Genomic DNA, 22,701 nt, shown 5'->3' on the forward strand with positions numbered 1-22,701 from the left:
TTTGTCCATCCTTCATATTGGGGTCACCAAAGAGCACATTCATGGCTCTTGAATATCTCTAGTAAGGGAGACTCCACAATCTGTTCCAGTGCTTGGTTGCTCACACAGTAAAAAGTTTTTCCTCATATTCAGGTGGAAATTCCTGTGCTTCAATTTCTGCCCATCTCCTCTTTTCCTTCTTGGTGCCACTGAGAAGAGTCTGGTCTATCTCCCTGACACTCATTCTTTAGATACTCATACATATTGATGAGTTCCCTCTCAGTCATATCTTCTTGAGGCTCAACCAGCCCAGCTTCCTCAGCTTTTCTTTGTACAAGAAATGCTTCAGTCCCTAAATCACCTTTTTTTCCCCCTGTTGGACCTGCTCCAGGAACTCCATGTCTCTCTTGTACTGGAGAGCACAGAACTGGACACATCTCAAAACATTTTGACGAACGGGCTTGGAAGGTTCTCTCCAACCAGCATTGATCCAACCACTCAGGATATCCCCCCACAGGTGCCACTGCAGTTATTTATTACCATTATCACAGCACTAGCCCCACTGCTATTAATCCTTGGCACAGTCTTGGTTGTCTGCCTTTAAATTTGCATATTGGTATCAACAAATCCACCTCAGTGGAGCCCCTGCAGATTCACAAGCAGAAATGCATATTTACTAACGTAAAATGGATGTCTACTCCATCACTGCTATGATTTAAAGTTCTAAAATATAAAGTCACAGAGATGTCCAGTAAGTTTTAGAATCTACTACACTAAATTAACCTTCATTTTGTGGATAGCTCAAAGAGAACATAAGGGGCTGATGCGACATGTGGCATGTCATGTGAGGTTCCATGCCACTCCACTCATACTCCCAGCCAACACCACTTATTGCAAAAGTTGTGATTTCAAGGCACAGCATTTCCATCGCTCTTCCCTCTTTAGCACCACTGTAATTCTTTTAGATTTTTCTTCAGATCAGTACACTTTGTTTTGATGTTTTTGTGTATAAGACTAAAGATATTTATAAATTTCAGAAACAACTAAAACAAAGAAAGTGTGACTCACAACCAAGTGGATTTGCTCTCTTGTAACATCTGTTGTCCCCTTTAAAAATATTTTATTTACAAAGGTATAAATGTGATAAACAATTAACTAGGAATATAAAGCAAACATCACTAAGCTTCACTTTACATGGCAACCATCTCAAAGAAGGCATTCTCACTGAAACTGTAGGATTAATGCAGACTGAAATCCCTAAAGTAATAAAAATATAAGCTTTGCTAAGAAATTTTGCAGCGATCAGCTTCAAGGCTCAAAAGCTGAATAATACTTTACCAGAGAAGGGTTGTGACTTACAAGGCTGTCAGAAAATAGTAAAAGTGTAAAGTTAAAAAGTACTGAACATATCACTCAGTCCTGCACAGTTTGGCTAAGAAACACTAGAGATGTTTCTCTAATTTATTATTGAAAATCCAAATTAAGGAAATGTAAAACACAGTACAAATGCTTCAGTGTTTGACTACACTCACTTAGCTTTACAGAGAAGGACATTTTTCCTCACTAATCTTTGAATTAAATCTCCTGTAAAATAAACTGATGTTTTTATTGTCCCTTCCCCTAAAGTTTGACCTCAGAAATCATGTGTTCACCAGCCTCTGCATAAACACTTTTTACATACTGAAGACACATTATCACGTCTCCCTTCAATCTTCTTAACTTCAGACTAAACAAACTCAAATTATCATAACCTACCCTTGATCTTCCAAGAAAACTTATCTTCTCACTACTTTGTTAGAGATGGCTACAAACCTCTTGTCCATGCAGAGATCAGAAATTACTCAGCCAGGCAGAATTTCACAGCCATGTGCCCACAAGTGTGTCTATGAGAAAGCAGAATTACAAGCTGCCTCCTTGTCTCCTAAGCACCGGGCTGCCCACAGGAAAGGTGAAGAGCTCATGTGTGGTTCCTGGAGCTCCCTGGGCATCAGCCAACACAGCCCAGGGCAAGCAATGAACCTGTAAGTTTTGTGGCAGGGCAAGAATGACAGCTGTTGCTGTCATGACAAAAGGCTGGAGCCAGAGAGATGTACAGCCAGACAGAAACAGGTGTACCTTTCCCTGCAAAGGTAAAGTCACAGAGCTTGAAACCTCACTTGAAGATGATGTACAGTGAGGGCAGCAGGGACTGGGATGCTCCCTCTCAATGGAAGGTCCCTGCTCATGGCTGTTGCCTCCCAGAGCCAGATGCTTCTGCTGCAGCACCTGACAGCACCCATGGCAGCAGCAACTGATGGCACTGGCTCTTCCCAGCACCAGTTCTAGCTGCAGTTGCAACTGTTATTAATGGCAATACCCCAGCAAGCTCTGTTATCCTTTAATTCAAATTTTGTGACAGTAATCTGCTAATGAGACTACAGGTAATAGCATGTAAAAGTATAGACATACCATTTGCATCACTTCCCCTTTGCCCACCTGCTTTCAAACATCAGATGTTCCACAGTGTCTCCTGGGAGAGAAATCACCCTGCAAGGTCCATAACTCCTCATTCTTTTCTTCTCCTTGGGAGAAAGGTATTATGCTTATTGTAATTACAGGCTTCTAGAAGCCCCTCCTCTGCTCTGAGTTCTTAAATAGAATGATAAAATGTTACAAATCAGTTATTTACTAACTGTTGGATAAATAAAGCTGTGCCACAAGAAAATGTAACTTATCCAAATATTCTTCAATCTGCTGTTTCCTTATCTGAATTTCACCCTCATCTTATTAAAATGCATTTCAGTATTTTATAGAACAAAGAGACCAGAGTAATTCAGACATTTCTACATTGGTCAAAACTATTTATCTTTTTCTATTCCTTGGTAATGTGCTTCTAAAAAATATTTATTTTTTTCTTCATATTCTGACATAATTACAGGGTCTTTCTTCTGTGATCTTCCATGTCACATTAATTCATTCTGGACCTTGTACTTCTCTGATTTTACCCCACATTGCATTATTAACTCCTTTATACAAACCTTCTGCCCTGCTACCCATATTTCCATTTCTTGTACAGCTCCTTTGTATTTCACACACCTTGAAAGCAGCAGTATTTTCTATACAATGTCTCCTATCTGTTCTACCTGGCTGTAGTCTGCCTTTGTGCCTCTTACACAAACACCTTCAATAACTGCCAGATCTCCTGCATTTCTGCCTCTCCTGTATTACTCCCCCAGGAGACTCTACCTGTTGCTTTCTCCAGTTCATTATCTTGCTATTACTTCTCACTTCTCTCTGCTTTGAAAAGTGAGCCTGGGTTTTACAACCACTTGCTTCCAAATTGCCTTCCTTTTTCACATTTTGAAGCAGCCCCTCCCAGCCAGTCCAGACCTATCTAACAAAGCAGCTTTGATAGCGACTTTCTGAATCTGGCAGGCTGAAGGTCTCTCTGGCTGGCATTTCACTCACAAAAAAATGTCCACACCACAGGCAGCCACCTCAACTCCTGCAGCAGGCAGGGAACAGGACAGCAAGTGTGGTTTGCACACCTGCTTGGGGATGAGCCGAGCTGTGCCACAGAAATGCCTTTCTTACGTAGGCTACAGAGGGTTCCTTCCTATGTTTTCAAATGCAGAATTCTGCACTGTTCCTCCTGTCAATTATGAGGATAAATGATTTTCCCCATTGCTACACAGTTCTGTCTTTCCAATGCCAAGTTAGTGACCAAAAATCCACCATCAATTTTCTTGATATAGCTCAATGCCTCCAATTAGCAGCAGTCATACTGCTTTTTTTCTTTGGTCAGAAGCGTGCCACAGTGTTTCAGTACACACAGTTCTCATCACCCTTTGTGTTTCCAGCTTGGCCTCACCGTTCCTGGCCTGTACTACATGCTGTCAAATGTAACTTACCAGGGAAGAATTGTTTAAAGTATGCAAATGTAATGCTAATAACATTAAACTCAGCTCAAAACTAACCCTTACCAAAGGAAATGCACTCCAAACATGCCTGAAGTAGGTAAAAAATACTAAGGTTGGCTGATAAAATATTATTCCAATTAAAACCAAGGTACTCTAAGTAAAGGAGCATTGTGAACACTATGTGATTTCCTTTAAATGTCCCTGTTCAAAGCACCATAAATGCCTTTAACAGAGAACATATTTCCTTACAAGAAAAATATGTTTATTCTGATGCCTTCTTAGATCCTCACGCAGTCACACATTTACACTACCTCAGGGCAAGCCTCACTTTCCAGAGTATATGAAATATTGCCAAAGAACAAAATAATTTGGTAATGTTTATGATTAAATGTTTGAAGTTGCTCACTGTCTGGAGTCCACATACTGGGGCAAAAACTGCTCCCACTGGAGCCAATGGCACAGTTACATTAGCCCAAAGGGAGCTAGATCAAACCCTAGTACTTCTAAACAGATATATAAATTATTATTAGATACAGATACATCAAAAGTGTATAGATAAAAATAAACCCATGCATAATTTAGCAATTAATTAAAAAGTCAACACTTAATTGCAAATTCTAGAATTTTATCTCTTGCAATCTCCAAGGAATAAATAATATTAAATAAAATCTATGCTAAGAGCTAATTGCAAACAATGGACTGAACAAAAAGAGAATTAATTATTACATTAATGTATTAAGTCTATAATAGGAAGCACATTGATTCTAGTGGTTCTAATTCATCATGTAGTCATTGCATGGCAGACTTAGTTCTCCTTATACTCATTCTTTCATATAAGAGCACCTATATAAACCAGTTTCTTGAAAAAAACAACACACAAAAAAGCATGTGCTCAAGTGGTTCAATAGGGTTGCATGCCATAAAAAAAAATCGATATGCTCAAGCTATCCTGTATTTCATGCATATTTAATTTACTGGTTTCAGTTATTCTCTTTCCTGTTCCCAATTAGTCATGAAGTCTGAATGCATTAAAGAGGATCAAATAAACTCAAAAATCTGTGGCACAGTTTTTATTGACTTGAATTTACTTATTTATTTATTTGCTTACTGGCAGAGAGATTTTTGTGATGCAATTCATCATTATCCTTCAAAACTTTGTACAATTTCCTCCTCTTTTGCAGCTTTAACTTGTGGCATTTGTCACTACTTTTCCTCACTGTTTCCTGGTTACTTTACTCCCTCATCTAAATTTTAATTAAACACCAAAAAAGACCCCAGTTTGCTTGCTGAGCTGCTTTGCAAATGGCTGCAGATCATACTAAGCAGTGTGGTTTACCTCCAAGCGGAGGATTTTTGAAATAATGTGTACCCAATGAATAAACTGCAGTTGTGCATATTTCCAGGGAAAATAACAGAAACTCCTTTACACCATTAACTGATTATGTTCTTCAAGAGTTGTTTTTATTAATTTTTTTAGAAGGAATATGTCTCAAAGAAAAAGCACTTCAAGACCATTTAGAATTAGTCCTGAAAATACAACAGCAAAAAACTTTAGGAGAAAAACTGAAATATTCTTCTGTTCACCCATAAGACAGTAGGCATAGCTAAACAATTGATTTCCAAAATAGAAGAGGAAATACTGATACTTTAGCTGCACCCAATGCCTAAAGCAAGCTGGGGACCACATTGATGTGGAATTTTATGGAAGTTGCACCCAACACAGTTTGCAGCAGCGGTCAGAATAAACTGGGAGGAATGTATACAAAGCTCATTTAGATGCACCAGCACAGCCAGGAATCAGTCTTAATTTATTGAACAAGGTGGAGGAGGGGGGGAAGCAGCTTTTTCTGAGTGTGTTTCAAAATCAAAAGGTGTTAAATTGAGAATTTTTTAAAAAAAACTGCTACCATTAGGGTAACATCCGGTGCCTCATCCTTTGATACCGATGTAGAGCTACAAAGTACTCATTTCTAAAAGCAGATGTGGGGAATTTTAAATTACATTTTAACTGCATGGCTGGAAGAGAAGATACTGAGAGTAGTGCTATCTAAAATGATAACCACTAGTGTCAGTAAAGTGCCAGCTTTCAGCAAGGAATGACTGCGCTCCATCAGGGATAGTCAATCCTGCTGCCATTAAGGGCATACCTGAACACTTCACAAAGCAATCGACCTAAGAAGCCATTTGCAAATAGTGTGCTGCCTGAAGGACACACAGGAATCAATAACTTCAGGTTTCTATTCTGAATTATTCATTTGGTCTGTGCACAACAAAAAGCTGTTCTCTCTCTTGCTAATGCACTATCACTGCAAGACAGGACATGGTTTTGGACACTGGGCTTTAAAACAATAGTCTTCAAATGCATTTTTTCCTGCTACTTACAAAAGCCTTCTGGTCACCTTTAAAAGTGACTTTTGGAGCAATGAATGACCGCGAAGGGATGCTGTCCATTGCGCCCACCAGCAGCTTGTTTCTCCCAATGTATGGTCAGCCAAGGGTCCCAGAATCCAACCCACACTGCGGGGTGGCACCAAGGGGCTGGGCTCCCTGTCAGTGCCATGGCCAGGACAGCTGTCCCTCTCCAGGGAGCTGCCCAGGCACCCAGAGTGTTGCTAGAAGGCCAAATAAGAGGCTCTCTACAACTTTTTCTTCCATGAGAAGGAAGAAGCATTTTCTCTGGAAGGGAAGATACCTGGGTGTTCACTATACCATTAGCCAGTCTCTGCTTACCTTGCCTTTCGTTCTATTTTCTGTACATCATAAGATCTAATAAAGAAACAAATTACTTTAAAATAGCCCACTTAATCTGTCAGGACTAGCACCTGACATTACAAAAATATTTTTAATTGATTTGAAAAAGAAAATCAACAACAAAGAGGAATTTATCTGGTTTTATTCTGTTTTCATCAGCAGCTTCTTTTATTTTCTGACTTTTTTTCTCATCCTCCACCTGTGTTTCACACTTGCATCACTATTTCCTTAAGTTTTGGGGTTTTGAATTCAAAGGATGTCAGGAAGAATTTCTGGGCTTTCATGGAGGCTGGATTTTTCCTTGGATGCCTTAGAGCCATGAGAACACTACACAAGAATAAAACTTGCAGCCACAAATTTACCTGTTCTTGTCACATCAAGGGTTACTTACTGCTCAAGCAAGATTTAACACCCTATTTTTACAGCAGCAGAGTGAAACACTTGCTGGAAGCAGAGGCTGCTTCCAAGAAGAGAGGAGATCTCTACCCCACCACCACACTACACTGGCATGTGAATTCTCCCTGGAAGCTCATACCACAGCAGCAGGCAAGTCTAAAGTCCAATATCTCACCTCTCCAGACTGCGTGTCAACAAGACATAAAAGATAACATTTAAACTGGAGCCACACCATCAGACAGCAAACAGTAGCCTTAGCAAGTCTAAAGCTCCAACCAGTTCTCAGAAAATCTGTTATCAATTCAAAAGAAAAAATTCAACATTAAAAAAATTTAATGACAGTCCACTTGACCTTAAACTGTGGAATTCAAAGACAGTCACCTGAATTTTGCAAATAACACATTGTGTACCTGTCAAAAACTAGGTATCTCAAGAACATGAGCAGGAAATATTTCTGCAATGACTATGTTTCTATCTTAGCACAGCATAACATAACATGCTTTACTGCTCAACTAAACTGACAAGGGACTAACACTGAATTTTAAATATTATGCACTTACACACTTGGAATCTAATGCAACTAGAGATGGGCAACAGACAGCAGAAGGGTAAATATTTATGGTCATCTTGTTGTTTGTGGTTACTCAGTAAATCCCATAAATATAGAACTTAATTAGAAGAATGACAGTAGGCTTCCATGCCATTCCCCAACAAAAGACGGGAACTCGTAAAAGCATCATTGCTGCTGACCTAGAATAAAACCTCTTGGATATACTGGTATAAAAGCATGAAAATTCAAGACTTTATCAAGGACTGTAGGAAAACAGGAGTTTAATTAGAATGAGAAAAGGAAGCACTAGATAAGAAAGGAAAATGTGAAAAGAGATGAGAAAAGAAAGAAAAAAAGGCAAAAATAATTGGGGGACAGAGAAAAGAAACAGGAGAAAGAAATCAAAGAACACAAATAGGAGGGAAAAAAGATTAAATTAAAATATGATCCATCCCCATGCCCATAGTGGGGCCATGTCCACATGCGGGGTCAGTTCTTTCCCAAGAACTCTCAGAATTTTCATTATCATCTTTTCTGCTTCTTGTTGAACCCTACACATGGCAAAGCACACCTACTTCCTTTTACAGTCAGTGGAGCAAAAGCATTTCTAGGATGAAATTCATCTTCCCCTTAGGTAGATGTTTTAGTGGAGGGACATTTAAAAGGGCCTGTTTCCTCAGCTATCTACTAAAGAATTCTGGGTAGCCAGCTCAAATAAACCTATTGCGATGCCTGGAATGAGACAATTCCAATCTTGGCTTGTCTGAAATAAGGTATTGGCAGTGAATGTGCAAATATGAGTTGAATATGATTTGTATTAAATAGGAGATAGCTGAAAATGAGGGCTCAAGTTCAAGTTAGTGCATTGACTAGGAGAGGTCCACTGTCTCTGCTAGAAATGCCCTCATTTACTGTGCTATTTTTCTAAATTCCCTCCACCTTATAGTGATTTCTAAATATGCCCTCATGTCTTAAGACAGAGAACATTTGAAAGATTGATTTTAATTTCCATACAAGTTACTGTTCTAGAAACAATGTCTAAGAACAGAAATCTGACAACTGTATCACCACCTGCTTTCAAACTATTTCCACAAGACAGAGTTGCTACACAAATTCCAAGTTAATGGAAGAGCTATAGTGAAACTACATTTGTGTGAACTAGCAACCCTTAAATTGAATTCTAAAGTGAGCAATCTGAGATGAAGATCAAGGCAGCAATACACGCAGACAACATACCCCATCTGTCTCTCCTATCTCTATCTATTCCTCTGCAATCACCCAACCCAGAACTATTTGGAAATGAAGGCCCAAGGCCACTGACCTTGGCAAGCAATGCAGAAGGATTTAGAGTGAACTCTTTACCCTCATTTCTTTATGGGTTTAGAATCTAAATCTCTTTTAAGCTACTCCCAAAAGGTTGACAGGATGGCAATGATGACTGTGCATGTTTTAGAAATGTGTAAAATGAAGTTGTATAGAAATATAATTTTCAGTACGCTGCTCTTGGGTAAAATAAGGCACTATATTTAACTAATATTAAAGGATTGCTCTCCAAAAAGCTTCAGATAGGCCTTTTTGCATCCCACAGAAAACTAAAGCTTCATTTTTAAAATGCTTCTTTAATGCACAAAAACATGAGTAGCCTCTATAAACATGACAACAATCACCCTCAATTAGATGAAGAAATGCCTGATGGTTAATTTGGATATTGTATTTTACTTCTGGAGTCCTGGCAACCTTCTTGGATGCCTTTTTTTTCTTTAATTTATCTGAAATAATCTATAATGGATACATGTCTTATCTTATAAACACGAGGCAAAATTCATTAACAGAAGGCTGCAGAACTGCCTTTTGTCTTTTCTCATTAGCAAGTAAAATTTTCTGCAGGGACATGGGGCCACTTGGATGTTTTAGGAATAAAAGGAGGAGGCTTCTGCATAGAAGGGGTCCCTAGAGCAGCTGTTTCTAGATACAGCATATTTCCCTTGGGTCTAACAAAATTCCCAAAGGGAAATCCATTGGTATGAGCAGTTCTGTGACTCCAGACTCACCCTGCCCACAGAAAGGTTGTATGCTGCATAAAGGCTGATGGCAACATGATGGTTGATGGCTCAGTCATGATGAGAAGGACCAAAAGATCCCTCTGCAAAAGAGGTCTCTTGCAAAAGACAAAATTGAGTCCAACTTCAGTTCTGAGCCTGGTTAATTTCCCACATCATACCATTTCCAAGAGCTACATACATTCCAAAACTTGAAAAAATGTGGGGAAAATAAAAGGTGAAAAAAAAGGTAAAAAAAAGTTTTAAACATCCACAACCCTGCAGAAATTCTCTTTTGTTTCAGTGTCCAATATTGCTCAAATACCCACAAGAGCAGCCACAAGAAAGAGAGAAATAATGAAGTTGTTCCCTAAAAAACTCTGTTTTTCTCTAAACATGAATACAAGGGGATCTTTCCAACAGTATTTGAACATTGCACTCATTAATTAATTCTCAACTCTGACAGTTTTTATTTTTATCAACTCAGATACATTTTTATTTAATGTGACTTTTACATGAATTCCACCTCAGAGTGAGGAGAGATATCAAAGGAAGTTATGTCAAGGAATTATACAATCTGTTTCTCCAGAGACAGCAAATTTAGCACTGAAGGGCCATACAGTAAAGGTGAACTCACAGCTTTTAGCTCTCTGTCAACTAAAATCTGTACCTGGTGTTAAAATAATATGCTCTGTACCTGAAGTAAAGTTCACTGGTATTCAAAAGAAAGATATTGAAAAGTGACTTTTGCCCCTGGAAAACCACTATTTCTAATCCATGAGCAGCATAGTGATGCCACAGGATGATCTAGAGATCTCTCTCTCAAGGTCATTCCCCTCTCCTTAGTGTGTTGCTTCAAATATACGTCTTTTTCATTTGCCTTGGCTGTGGTACTACAGCCATGACACACTAATCCCAAAAATGAGCCAAGCCTTTTAGAAAGAAATCAACTTTGACTCAATTTAATTTCAAATTCAAGTACTCCATTCAATCACCTTGGGCAGCATTTCAACTCCCCCATGACTCCTCAAAGACAAAGCACATGCATAAACCTCACAATTTAAGATCTTCCTTACATGTAACACAGCTGCATCCTGAAATCAAACATGTAGTAAAAGATACAATCAATGCCGTAGCAATCAGTCATCCACACATGACAGAAATAACAACTGACCTTCATGAGATGCTGATTTATCCATTTTGTGAATGTCTTCTTTTGTACTTTGTCACGCTCATCTAAAGGTAAAAAGGAAAAACACATGTTTTAACAACTACAAATTATGTAGATGATTTTTTTTATGAAGACCTTTATAAAATTAATTTTCTAATAAATTTTAAAAACAGATTAGCCTATAAAATGTCCAAAATGTCTAATCAAAATAATAGCACAGAAATGTTTTTTTCAGTACATCACAGCATGATATGAAAAAAGTTTCTTGATTATCCAGATGTGTTCCTCCAGGGCTACAGCCCCTCAGGTATTACAGTAGCCTATTGATAAAAATCTAACTGCCTAGAAGAAGTCAGCTGGCACTCAAAATATACTGAAAAAGTCATGACAAACTCTTAAGAACTATAAATGCTACTCATGGTCTATATCATCAGATTATTACTAGTGTATTAGGCAATAGAAAATTTGCTGCAATAGGAAAGCTAACTTTTTCAATCATTATGATTTTCAACTAGCATGGCACCCTTGTTCAAACACACAAAGGCTAGTTACCGCTTCAGTCAGGGAAAGGACTCTTAACCCTTTACAAACTAAACAGGGATGTCCACTAACCCAGATATGGGACCCAGCCACTGCCAGCAGTTTGCTCCCTGGTGTGACAGTTAGCATCAATGATTGCCCACAAAACGCTGTGGAGAAATAATAAATGCAGTAGACTCGGGGTAAGAAAGCATCCCACTTCTGGGTAGGGAGCACAAGCATGTGTTCTGCTAAGCCACACTGGAGAAAATCTAACCACCACCCCAGCACAAGAGTTATCTCCAGCTACTTGAGCAGGGCCACAACCAGTACAACTGCTACAGAGCCTGGTCACCAGCCCAGAGCTCCCCAGAGCAGGAGTCACAGTGCATTAGGACTGGGAACACCTGTGCAGTCTAAAATAGCAAAAGCCCTTCAGCCCTGTACGACAGCTGCAGCTGTTTCATTGACTCAGGCTATTTGCAGTGTGGCTGAGAATGAGCAATGAGCTCAGGTAGCAAAACAAAATCCCTGTGTGCCCACTGCCATCACTAAAAGACTGAACTAGGTCCTGTATTTTACATTAAAAAGTACGGCTTTCAGGTTGGTCAAATATTACAATTAATAGATTCAAATAAATTCACAGAAGGTCTTTCAAGGACTTTCAAATCTCTGGTGTGATACTGAAGTCTTTCAAAAGAGCAAGACATTATACAGAGTTTATCCTGGGCCAAACTGAGCACCACATGGGGTTCCTAACAATGGTGAGAAATGAGTATTGGGGAACAGAAGCAAAAACAAAACAAGTAAAAGCCTGTGAAGCCTTTGCATAGTCCTCTTATGTGACTCACAGACTTTCTACACGCTCATTCATATCTTTGCATTTAATAGTCATAGATACATTTTTTCTGGTTTTTTTTTCCAATCCTTTTTACCACACCTATAACTTTTACAGCCACAGCTCACTGTGGCAATGAAGTCTTCAGGCAGTATGTGAAGTGTACTTGTACATTCAGCTCAGTAGAGAAGAGTTGTTGTTTTCCAAATGCTTTTTCCACACCACTCAAGATATTCTAAGCTTCTGGCATATGTTTTTTTCCCCACTTCACAGCTCTACAGTCTCTTATTCTACTTGAAGATGCAAATAAAGAGGAGAAAGAGAAGCTAGAGAGCAAAGCTGTACTACTGGGGAAAAAAATCTGGCAGATTAAAAAAAATCTTTTGCTACATTTTATGTAGCAAACATTACATATATTTCTCCATAGCTTTCATCTAGTAAGACACCATTTATGCTTAAGTTATTTATCATAATAAAGTGGAAAATTTGATTCAGTAAATGTAGAGAACAGAAAATATCAGAAATAAAATAATTCCAGAAACACTTTCACTTTTAACTGTTTCATTATGAGTAGCTCTTTTAGAAAGAACACAAAGTTTCTCAACTGCAGAATTTCACAATGTGTACAAAGTGTCTTTTTTACTAAGGTAACCCCATCTAGTTTTGACCAAATATACAGAAGTTTGCATTTTGGAAAATGTTACTTTGATGACAGTTAGAAAAACAAAAAGGTTGAAAAATTCACTTTCTTATATCTTGTTAGGATACGAAGTCACTATTCATTTCAACTCTATTTTCAATTAAAATGCTAACATTCACAGAAGAATTGATGCTTACTACCCTTGTTCCTTTATATATACATATATATTACACGAACACTCAGAAAAATTCTGTAGCTGACAGACCCAAACGCATAAGGAAGAGGAAAGCTGACACCTGTCATGTTGTGAAAAACACCAGTATTAAAGGGGGGAAAAGGTCACCAAAACACCACCACTGTGATTTTAAATCTAAAACCCAAACGCTCCCAGAAAAGCAAATGCACACTAAGAGAAAAAATACAGTGCCACAGTGTTCAGTGTGCTCAAGCTCAGAGCAGAGCACACCAAATGAAACTCCCCAGATGAAGCAGAAGACAGGTAAATGACCACATAAACACCAGCTAAGGAAGGAAACCCACAGACAGCCCCTTGAGAGAAGCTTCCCCCAGAGAGCTGTGCCCTGTCCTGCAGACAGCCCTGCCAGCCCAGCCCCGGGCTGCACTACTGACCCATGCAGCACATGATTCCCACCAGCTCTGCATTCTCCTCCTTTTTGTCTTCACCACACTCTCTCATTCTGCCCTTCAGGACTTCCGAGCTTCCATTCTTTACAGGGAAAGGAGAGCCAAGGAGTGACCAGGGCTTCTCCTGGCTGACACGGAGTAGCAACACCCCTTTTTTAAAAAAACAGGAGCAAATAGCCCATGTGCCTTCTGAGCAATCAAAACTGTAAGCCCTCCGGCTTTAACTCACAAGATATTATTTAAGGATCTGTGAGGGGTTTTTTGTTTTGTTTTGTTTTTTAACTTTTAGGTGTACTAATAGACATTTGAGTACAAATGTTGAGCTTTCCAAACAAGGAAGTCTGTTTTTTTCCTCCACCAGCAGTGAGCAGCAAGAAAAGAGTCACCCTGAACCCAGCAGACAGATACTCGTTAAGCCAAGGTAATTTAAGAATGCAGGTGAAGCAGGAGTTGCAGAAAGAAAGCACGTATTGTTAGCTAATCTGATCTATAGATTATCACAATAAACCCTCTGTGGTAATTAATCCATTTAAGCTTGTCTGCTTTTACCTGCAGACATTATTTTGATATATTAGACAAAATCAAAGTTTTTTATGCTTTATGTGCCTGGAAAGTAGCTCAGTAAAATGTCACCAATCTGAATAACCTGTTAAAAAACAGGTAAATAACTATTAAAAAACAGTTGCTGCCACTAAGGTCTCCTTCTGTGCGTTTTTGTCATTCCTCAATTCCAAGCACAAACTCAGGAGCCAGATCCTTCTAACACCAATGCTCCCTTCCAAAAACCACTAAAAATTACATGGCTCAGAGTGTCTGGAAGTCAGAACAGTTTCTCTGGAAGTCAAGTTCACTATCAGGATTACACCAAAGGCAACGTGACATTGATGCCTTTTCAATGCTCTCCTGGGGAGAATCACAGACCTGCTTAGGTTGGAGAAGACCTTTGACAACAGTTAAACTGCCAAGTCCACCACTAAACCATGTCCCTAAGTGCCACATCTATAAGTCTTTTAAATAGCTCCAGGAACAGTGGTCAGTTACTTTCCTCGACAGCCTGGTCCAACATTTGACAACCTTTCTGTGAAGAAATTCCTCCTAATGTCCTCCTAATGTCCAACTTCAACCTCCCCTGGTACAATTTGAGGCTATTTCCTCTTGTCCTGTCTCTTGTTGCTTGGGAGAAGGGACTAAACCCACCTTGTTACAGCTTCTTTTCAAGCAATTGTAGAGAGAAGATCCGCTCTGAGCCTCCTTTTCTCCAGACTAAACACCCCCAGCTCCCTCAGCTGCTCCTCACAGGACTTGTGCTCCAGACCTTCCCCAGCTCCACTGCCCTTCCCTGGACTCGCTCCAGCCTCTCAGTGTCTTTCTCATAGTGAGGGGCCCAGAACTGGACCCAGCACTGGAGGTGTGGCCTCAGCAGTGCAGAGTACAGGGGGACAATCCCTGCCCTGGTCCTGCTGGTCACACTATTGCTGATACAGGCCAGGATGCCACTGGCCTTCCTGGCCACCTGGGCACACACTGGCTCATGTTCAGCCACGGTGGATCAGCAGTCTCAGATCCTTTTCCAGCAGGCAGCTTTCCAGCCACACTACCCCCAGCCTGTAGCACTGCATGGGGTTGTTGGGGCTTCATGCAGAAGCCACTGAGTGTTCCCCTCCACCTCAAGACAAACTTGAAATCTTCTCTGAGCAACCACACCAGATGCCACCAGCTTGAATGAGCAGAACAATGTGCCTGTCTTCACAGTCACATTCCTGCAAAATGAGTGCAGAAATACAAACTCCTTATTCTCCAGATGAGCTGCTAATTTCTATGCTGCTTTCAAAGTCTGGATTTCTACACCTAGTGACAGACTTAGAAAAAGAAATCTCCTTTTCTTAGGCAGCTTTTGGCATTGCTGTGTTTGCTTCTCTGCTGATACTGGTTTGCATACGTGAATGGTCAGATAGTCAACAGGTTTTTCTACATGTGCCCAGGTATTTGTAAAAGCCCTGATAGGTGTTTTTCCTATATTTATATAAGAAAACTCATGTCATACTCATATATGTCACTTATATTTATACTCACATACAAATGCACTACTACTAGTTTTTCTATACATATTGTTGCTATTTATAATATGTATTGTATTGTTTAGTACTTTTTTAGAAAACTGATGTCTGTAGCATAGAAGAAATGCTACTCATTTAAGAAACAGTTATTCAATAATGTATTTCATGTTGCTATTGAAAATGGAGTACCAATTCATTCATCATTTTTCAAGCTCTGAACACAACATTCATTTCATGATAGGCTTTTCTCTGGTACTGCTAACATTCCTTCTGTAAGCTAGACCCTGCTGTCTCCAACACCCCATTCAAAAAACAGAGCATAATAATGTATGGTCTCTTGGGAAAGCATTTGTTTTAGGGCATTACCCAGAATCACAAAATATGTAAGAAATAGGGAACAAATCCAGTTCTCCAGTCTGTGCTAAAATGCCTTATCTTGGAGGCTCCTGCTCATCCAAACTTGATTATAACTTCTCACAGGCCTTCCATGTCTATACCAATTATTCATTCTCGCTCATTAATTAGGAACTGAGGGACATTCAATAACTCATCACCATCTGAAACAGTCTCCAGAAAGGTAAAATCTCAGTCCAAACAAGGCTAGTTTGAAAAGTTAAAGCTACAGGTTTTTCCAAAGGGAAGGGCTGAATAACCTTAATAACAGGTTCTTATATCTTTCATATAATTAGTGAGTATTCTTAATTATAGCCTTACCTAGATCAATTTAGGAGCAAATAAAACAAAACTCCATTATGAGAGTGTACAAGTACTGACCAATGCTATGAACTGTCTGCTGTTGTGTCAAACTTCCATTAAGACATATAGCATGGAAAATCTTACATACTTTACCAATGCCCTTCCTATAATAAAAATTACATATATCCTTCTACATCAAAAATATCAAGCTATGGTAAGGTCCTGTAGAAATTCTTAAAAATACTGAAAAAATAGATTTAGAGGCTAGGTTTTGTATATCCAACCCCTGTACAGTAGTCAAGATAAACAAGTCTGCAAGGGTGGTAGGATCAAACCTGAACCTCTGCAATACTTAACCAATTAAAGTGACAGAGAACTAGAATTGCAATGTACATGTATTTGTCATGAAAATTTAGCTTGTTAGCTAACGGATCTCTAAGTTCTTGTTATCTTCACCTTCAAAAGTCCTGGGCAAATATAACAGTTTTCTCACAGTAACCTCACATGAGAATCCAGCTTCTTCTTTGGCATTAGTTTCCTCTAACAGAATATTTTGCTACAGATAGTGCTTTATGTTTTATATTTCAAAAGAACACTTCATGCATTTTAATGTATAATAGTGCTATTTTTAAATCAGCTGTTGAGTAGGAGACATCTGTCAAGATTTAAAAGCAACATTTTCTATTTCATCCCCTCTAATTTTTTTTATTTGATCAGCTTCCTCTTGGATTTATGAAATCAGAACTTGTAATATTTCATTTATTTCCCTGTTGGAGTCAACTTTTTTTTTTTTTTTTTTTTTTTTTTTTTTTTAGAATTGAATGGAGGCCTTGTCATCCAGATACAAAATAAGTGCATAACTAGAGACAGATTGGTAAGGTACACAGTTTAAATGTAGAAGATATATAGTATGGGCATGTATCAAGAGAGAGGCATGGTTCACATGTGAGAAGAAAGAATTCAAACTATATATATATATATAATTATACATTATTTAATGAGTCTAGATAGTGAAATCTGGATAAGAGATTTCAGATAAGTTAATGATGGGGTTTCATCCTGTTGAAAGAACTACAAAAAAAATCCCAAGAGGCAGTAGGGTAGACAAGCAGTACACAAAGGATTCTTACACATAGGATAGAGCCTACTATTTAAGAAATGCAAGCAAAAATGAATGTTGGTAGGCATTCATAAGTAAGGCACAAACTCTTGAAATGCATCATTTAACTGAGAGTCACTTAAAAATAATGAAAACCTAAACCCCACTTTTAAATTCTTATTTATTCAGGTGAAAATATTTAATTTCTCTTTCCAACTTTCTGCTTATTCCATCACTTCCACATTCATGACAAGCTTGAACTCCAACTCATCTGGCCTAGGGATGGGAAGTTTCAACTACCACTTATGTGGTACACATACACAAAGAGGCATGAAAGATGCTGCCACTGCATATATACACATTCAGCTATTCAGAGAAAAATATGAGGCACAAGGAGCTATTTTCCCACTGTGCTATTCCTACACATCTGAAACTTGCAGTTGATGCAGTGCCACAGGGGAAAGTTGGGTTATTCAAGCAAAGATTCCATCAGTAACCAGAATAACCTAGGAGAAAATTCTCATATCCAAAACATTTTTTTATTTATGTTTAAACCCTTGAAGAAAACCTTGCATTATGTGCTGGTGTTTCCATCACTGGTAGCAATATTTTTAACCACACACCACCCGAGGATGAGAAAAGTCCCACTGGAGCCTTCCTTATTGTTACAAAGACATTAACTTCCAGCTGGTGTGAGAGGGGAACACTGCTGAGGTGAAATGGGGCTTCTCCAATGTTTCTCACAGGCAACTGCCACCCTCACAAACAGAAATTTGACAATTGGCATCATCTAGCCTGTGTTTTTCCAGAAAATGTATCCCACTCAACTACTGCCCTCTGATGAGGTCTGCACTGATTTGGCAAGGCTCTTTCAAAAGAGTGGTTCCTCTTGTGCATTCTCCTAATCAAATCAACTCCCATAAAGCTTCACTTTGTACATCACGTCACATCAGATATGCACACAGATATGGAAGAATTTCAAATTTACACTTATCCTAAGCTTTGCATTTTTTATTTAAATAGCAATGAAATACAAATGTCAGTTTAGGTCTTCTCCTAATTTTTCTGGTTGCTTCAGTTAAGTCTGTAAAAAATTTAATTCTCCCTCCAGTTTAATTTCCTCTGAAAACCAATCAAATCTCTTATACATTGAGATGAAAGGTGGTCTGATTACAAAGATCAATCAGAATAAAAAGTTTTGGCCCCTTATTCTGAAATCTGATTCCCCTTTATGGTCTAATTTTACTAAACTGTGAACTATATGCATTAAGAGAACTAGAGGATGAACTAGAAATTATACAGTTTTCTTGGAATTTCAGTCAAATAAGACCAAACTCATACTCATTGTGAAGTTAATAGCTAAATTTCACTAATTAAAACTCCCATTAGCTTCTATGTCATTAAGGTTCAGACTTCATTAAATTAAAAATAACTCTTTAGAACCGCTGACATATTTTTTTCAAACTGAATATTTTTATTTCTCTTTTACAAAATAGTATCGGAAATTTTACTTGCCATGTTATTTCTGTGAGTGTGCATTCAGCTATAAAAATGCAAATGTTTTCAGAAAAAATGCTGTTTAAAGAAATGAGCAATGTAATTTGTAGGCTGAATGTGAACTAAATTTGACAACAGGCATAAACGCATCAAAGACTGGCAAGTCTTATAAAAGTTGGTGGAAAACACATAATAAAAACTACAAGGACTGAAAATAAACTGGGAAACTTCAGCTTTTTTTTTTGCATTATATTCATTCATCACTGAAGTGGACTTCCCAATGAAGTTGTCTTGAATGCAACAGCTGCAAACATAATCCAAAGATATTGTCTTTTCCTCTGTGCTTTACTTGATGCATATTTGTTCAGCCAACTCCAGTGACCCATTTCAGCAGCTTCCCAGCCTTTCAAGTGAAGGAATAAAACAAAAGTGTAGATTAATTCATGGAGAGAAGACTTAAAATATTACAGAAGTTTAAATGTTGTGATCTGGAACGATACTTATCTTTGAAACTCTGCAATTCTTTGCAATTAAGTATCAGGATAATCTGTTTGATTAATATGGCCATCTATTAAAATCCAAAATTAATTGCTTGTATACTACATTAATAGTATACTTATAACAAAATCAAAAGACTTATGAAATAAAATAAATCCTTAGTCACATGTAAACTGTTCTATTTGCTCTTGTAAAAGGCTTTGCAAAATACAGTGCTCCGTCTGAAAGATATGTTGCTACCTTGCTGTAAAATCAAATCCAACATTTAGACTCTCATGCTCACAACAATCCCTTAACTGATTAGATGGGCTCATCAGATCCTCATACAGACTCAACAATAAAATAATACCATTAGCTGCACCATCCCCTCCAGCTACACACACACACCAGTTCATGGTTCAAGTGCAGTTCCCTGAGTCTGTGAAAGTACTGATCTAGCAGGAAGAACTCCAACAGTCAGCCAGGAGGAGAAGACTTCTCTGGAGTCCCAGGAGTTCAAGCTGCCCACATGGTTTGGGTACACTTGCTTCCTGGAGACATGGAAGACCTCCGAGTCCTGCTGGCAGACTCTGGACATCCTTTAACAACCTATTTTGATTAACTGTAGTAAGCCAGCTATACGTGGGACCGTGAATGCACACTCCAGGCCACAGACAGATTTTTAGCCACAACTGCTGTGGCTAAACCCTTCCTGGTTTCCAAAGTAGCTGCTTCTCAAGTGATCATACCTGACAACTTGAACATCAGATGGGTTTGATTAACATCAATATTCATACTCCAGACTGACGCAACTGATATCAAGAGATATTTGCTGAAATAAAAAGTCTGAAGGCACCACACAGAAAAGTGTTTTATCATCTGCTAAAAACAAAATAAGACGTTATTATATTTTTGGAGGTCAGAATTTAATCCTAAATGAAGACAAATGAGCCATCACTGAACTTCCATTGATTCTGACAGAGGTATGACCACTCCAAAATCAAGACCACATGCAGACAAAATCACACAAAAAAATCTAAGCTATAAGAATAATTGTCTCACCATTTGAGCTTGTGATATTCTTTAATACCCCTCAACCCTACAAATGCAGATGAACATGAAACCACAATAAGTAGTAAATAAACGCTTTCGGTCCTGAAATCATTCAACAATTTGCTAATTGCACACCCATCTGGCTCCATAGGAAACTGCACTCAAATTTTCACTTGGACCATTTTCTGCCACTACTTTGCATTTCTGCTTGAAGAAGGATGAAGAATTCAGCTGTCCTACACCTGAAATACTGTACTAAAACTGCAGGCCTGCCTGGCTTTACCATCCCACACAGAAGATAATATGTAAAACCTAAACTACTGGATCGAGAGCTATACTTCTGGTATGATTTGCAGGAATGTAAATTAAGATTTTCCAGATCTGTATGGAGGAAACATTGCTATATCTCAGTGTGTGCACAGACATCAAAACCAAGAGGAACCCCGAGGGATGACTTCAAAATTCATACTATCTCAGTCAGCCCTTTGGCATGGTTAAGTATCTACTTCAAAACTAATCAGAAGAGAGACATGAAATTAAGTTCAAAAAGCATTTCCTCTAGTGTCTTCCAGTCCCAGCAATGAGTGTTCTAAAAGATTCAGAATCATAAATGAAACAAGGGTCCCAGATGCTTAAAGTTGACAGCTGAGGAATTAGACAAGAAACCAATGAGAGATGCAAGCATATCACAGGAGATAATGAATCAGTAGTGGTTACCTATAAGCCTGTTCTACTTAGGAAAGAAAAAAAGAACTCAACAGAGCATCCAACTTTCTTATTTAGGTGTTTAAAAAACATCATTAGCCAATTCAGATTAACTAAAATCACAGAAGAAAATATTCTTGTACTCTAGAGCACTGCAGGGCTCCATGTCTAGTTCTTTTGTGCCCAGAGAGTCACTTCTGGGTGAGTTTTGCATTAGCACAATACCCTGTGGAAAAAACCTCCCAAAGCTCAGTGACCTTCTACAGTGTTTTCTTTTGTGCAGACCTCTCCCTTAAGCCCTAAAGCAGGACACATGTTTAACTATTACAAAGAGCCCAACGAAGTAGAACTGCACAGATGGCAACTAGCACTACTGGAAAACTATCATGAAAATAATCAGTTTCCAATTCAATTCAATTTCCAGTATTATTTGACTTCTTCCTTCTAAATGAGAGAGAAGGCCCATGTGAAAAATATCACATCCATCTACCAAGACGCATGTAGCCTGTATGTAGTCCAACAAAAAACTGAGTAGGCAATATCTTGTCCAGCAAAATTTATTGTAGCACCCCTTGACTTGTGGCTGTATCACCCCATGTTAAATTATCTCTCCAACCAGAATTTAAACTAATTAAAAAAAAAAAAAAAGTTTGTGTGCTTGATGTAAGGACTTTAACATCACAATTGCCTGCCTCAAGAATTGTTTAGGTCATACAAAGATTTTGCCATGAGATAAGCAGAGAATGAAGTGACAACCCCACAGCTAGTGCAAGGAGGTGTGGCTAGCACATCCTGGGTAATGTAACCAGAAAAAAATTCCCACTGTGGCAAACTGTGTGAAGAAGCAACTGCTCATACACCTATCATCAGTCAAATTAAGATCACCCCAGATGGCCAACCAAACACCACTGAAGCCCCCTCACAATATTCCTCTGGGGATACCTGAAACTTGGACTGTAAGTTAAGCCATAGTGACAGGAACTTGAGATAAAACAGGTGGTATTATTGTCCAAGTGTTATCTCAAGCCTAGGAGGAGGTGAACAAAGCTGGGGAGAAGAATGTATCACTGGTAATAGCAGAATTTATGGACCACAAGGAAAGCCAATTCAGCAACTGTGCTGAAGTCAACTCAGACTGGGTAAAAGGTAATTCCAGCAGTGGGAAATCACAACCACCAACTCACAATCTACCAGCTCAAAAGAAGAGAAAGAGACTAATTAGCATTAGCCAATAGAATAAGGGAAATGAGTAGCCAATGAGCATTAATTCCTTTATTTTCTAAAATGTATAAATAATGAAAAGTTTTGAATGACTTTGGGACTCCCAGCAGCAGGAAGCCCAGGGTGAAGAAGGATCAATGGATGGCATTGGGTGGTACCATGGGTGGTAACTATCTTCTGCCTAAGCAGTCTTGCTCTCATTCTCTCTCTCCCCACACCCCCATTTTCTATTTCTATCTCTCAACTTCACATTTAAAATGTTAAATAAAATCATTATTATTGACTTCAGCATGTGGTCTTGTTTGCACCTTAATATTGGCACAGACAGGTCTCACTTATCAGATCACAATGTTTGGCGGTTGTTTTTTGGTTGTTTGGTGGTTTTCATAAGTAATCAATGAAGTTCTGACACAAATTAAAAATGGGTTCCTGCAGCACCACATGACAGCCTATATGCTTTGAAATGATG

At 38.6% G+C, this 22,701-nt stretch overlaps 1 protein-coding gene across 21 annotated transcripts in view; it reads right to left on the reverse strand.

The window, feature by feature from the left end:
• The window catches only part of DST (dystonin), a 291,178-nt gene that overhangs the window by 193,143 nt on the left and 75,334 nt on the right, over window positions 1-22,701 (reverse strand). For all 21 annotated transcript variants that reach the window (XM_068183693.1, XM_068183704.1, XM_068183692.1 and 18 more), the window contains one exon: window positions 10,789-10,850. In XM_068183693.1, the coding sequence (XP_068039794.1) occupies window positions 10,789-10,850 (62 nt within the window). The remainder of the gene's footprint in view (window positions 1-10,788; window positions 10,851-22,701) is intronic.

This window comes from Anomalospiza imberbis, chromosome 3 (genome assembly GCF_031753505.1).
Source record: "Anomalospiza imberbis isolate Cuckoo-Finch-1a 21T00152 chromosome 3, ASM3175350v1, whole genome shotgun sequence".
NCBI classification, from domain to species: domain Eukaryota; kingdom Metazoa; phylum Chordata; class Aves; order Passeriformes; family Viduidae; genus Anomalospiza; species Anomalospiza imberbis.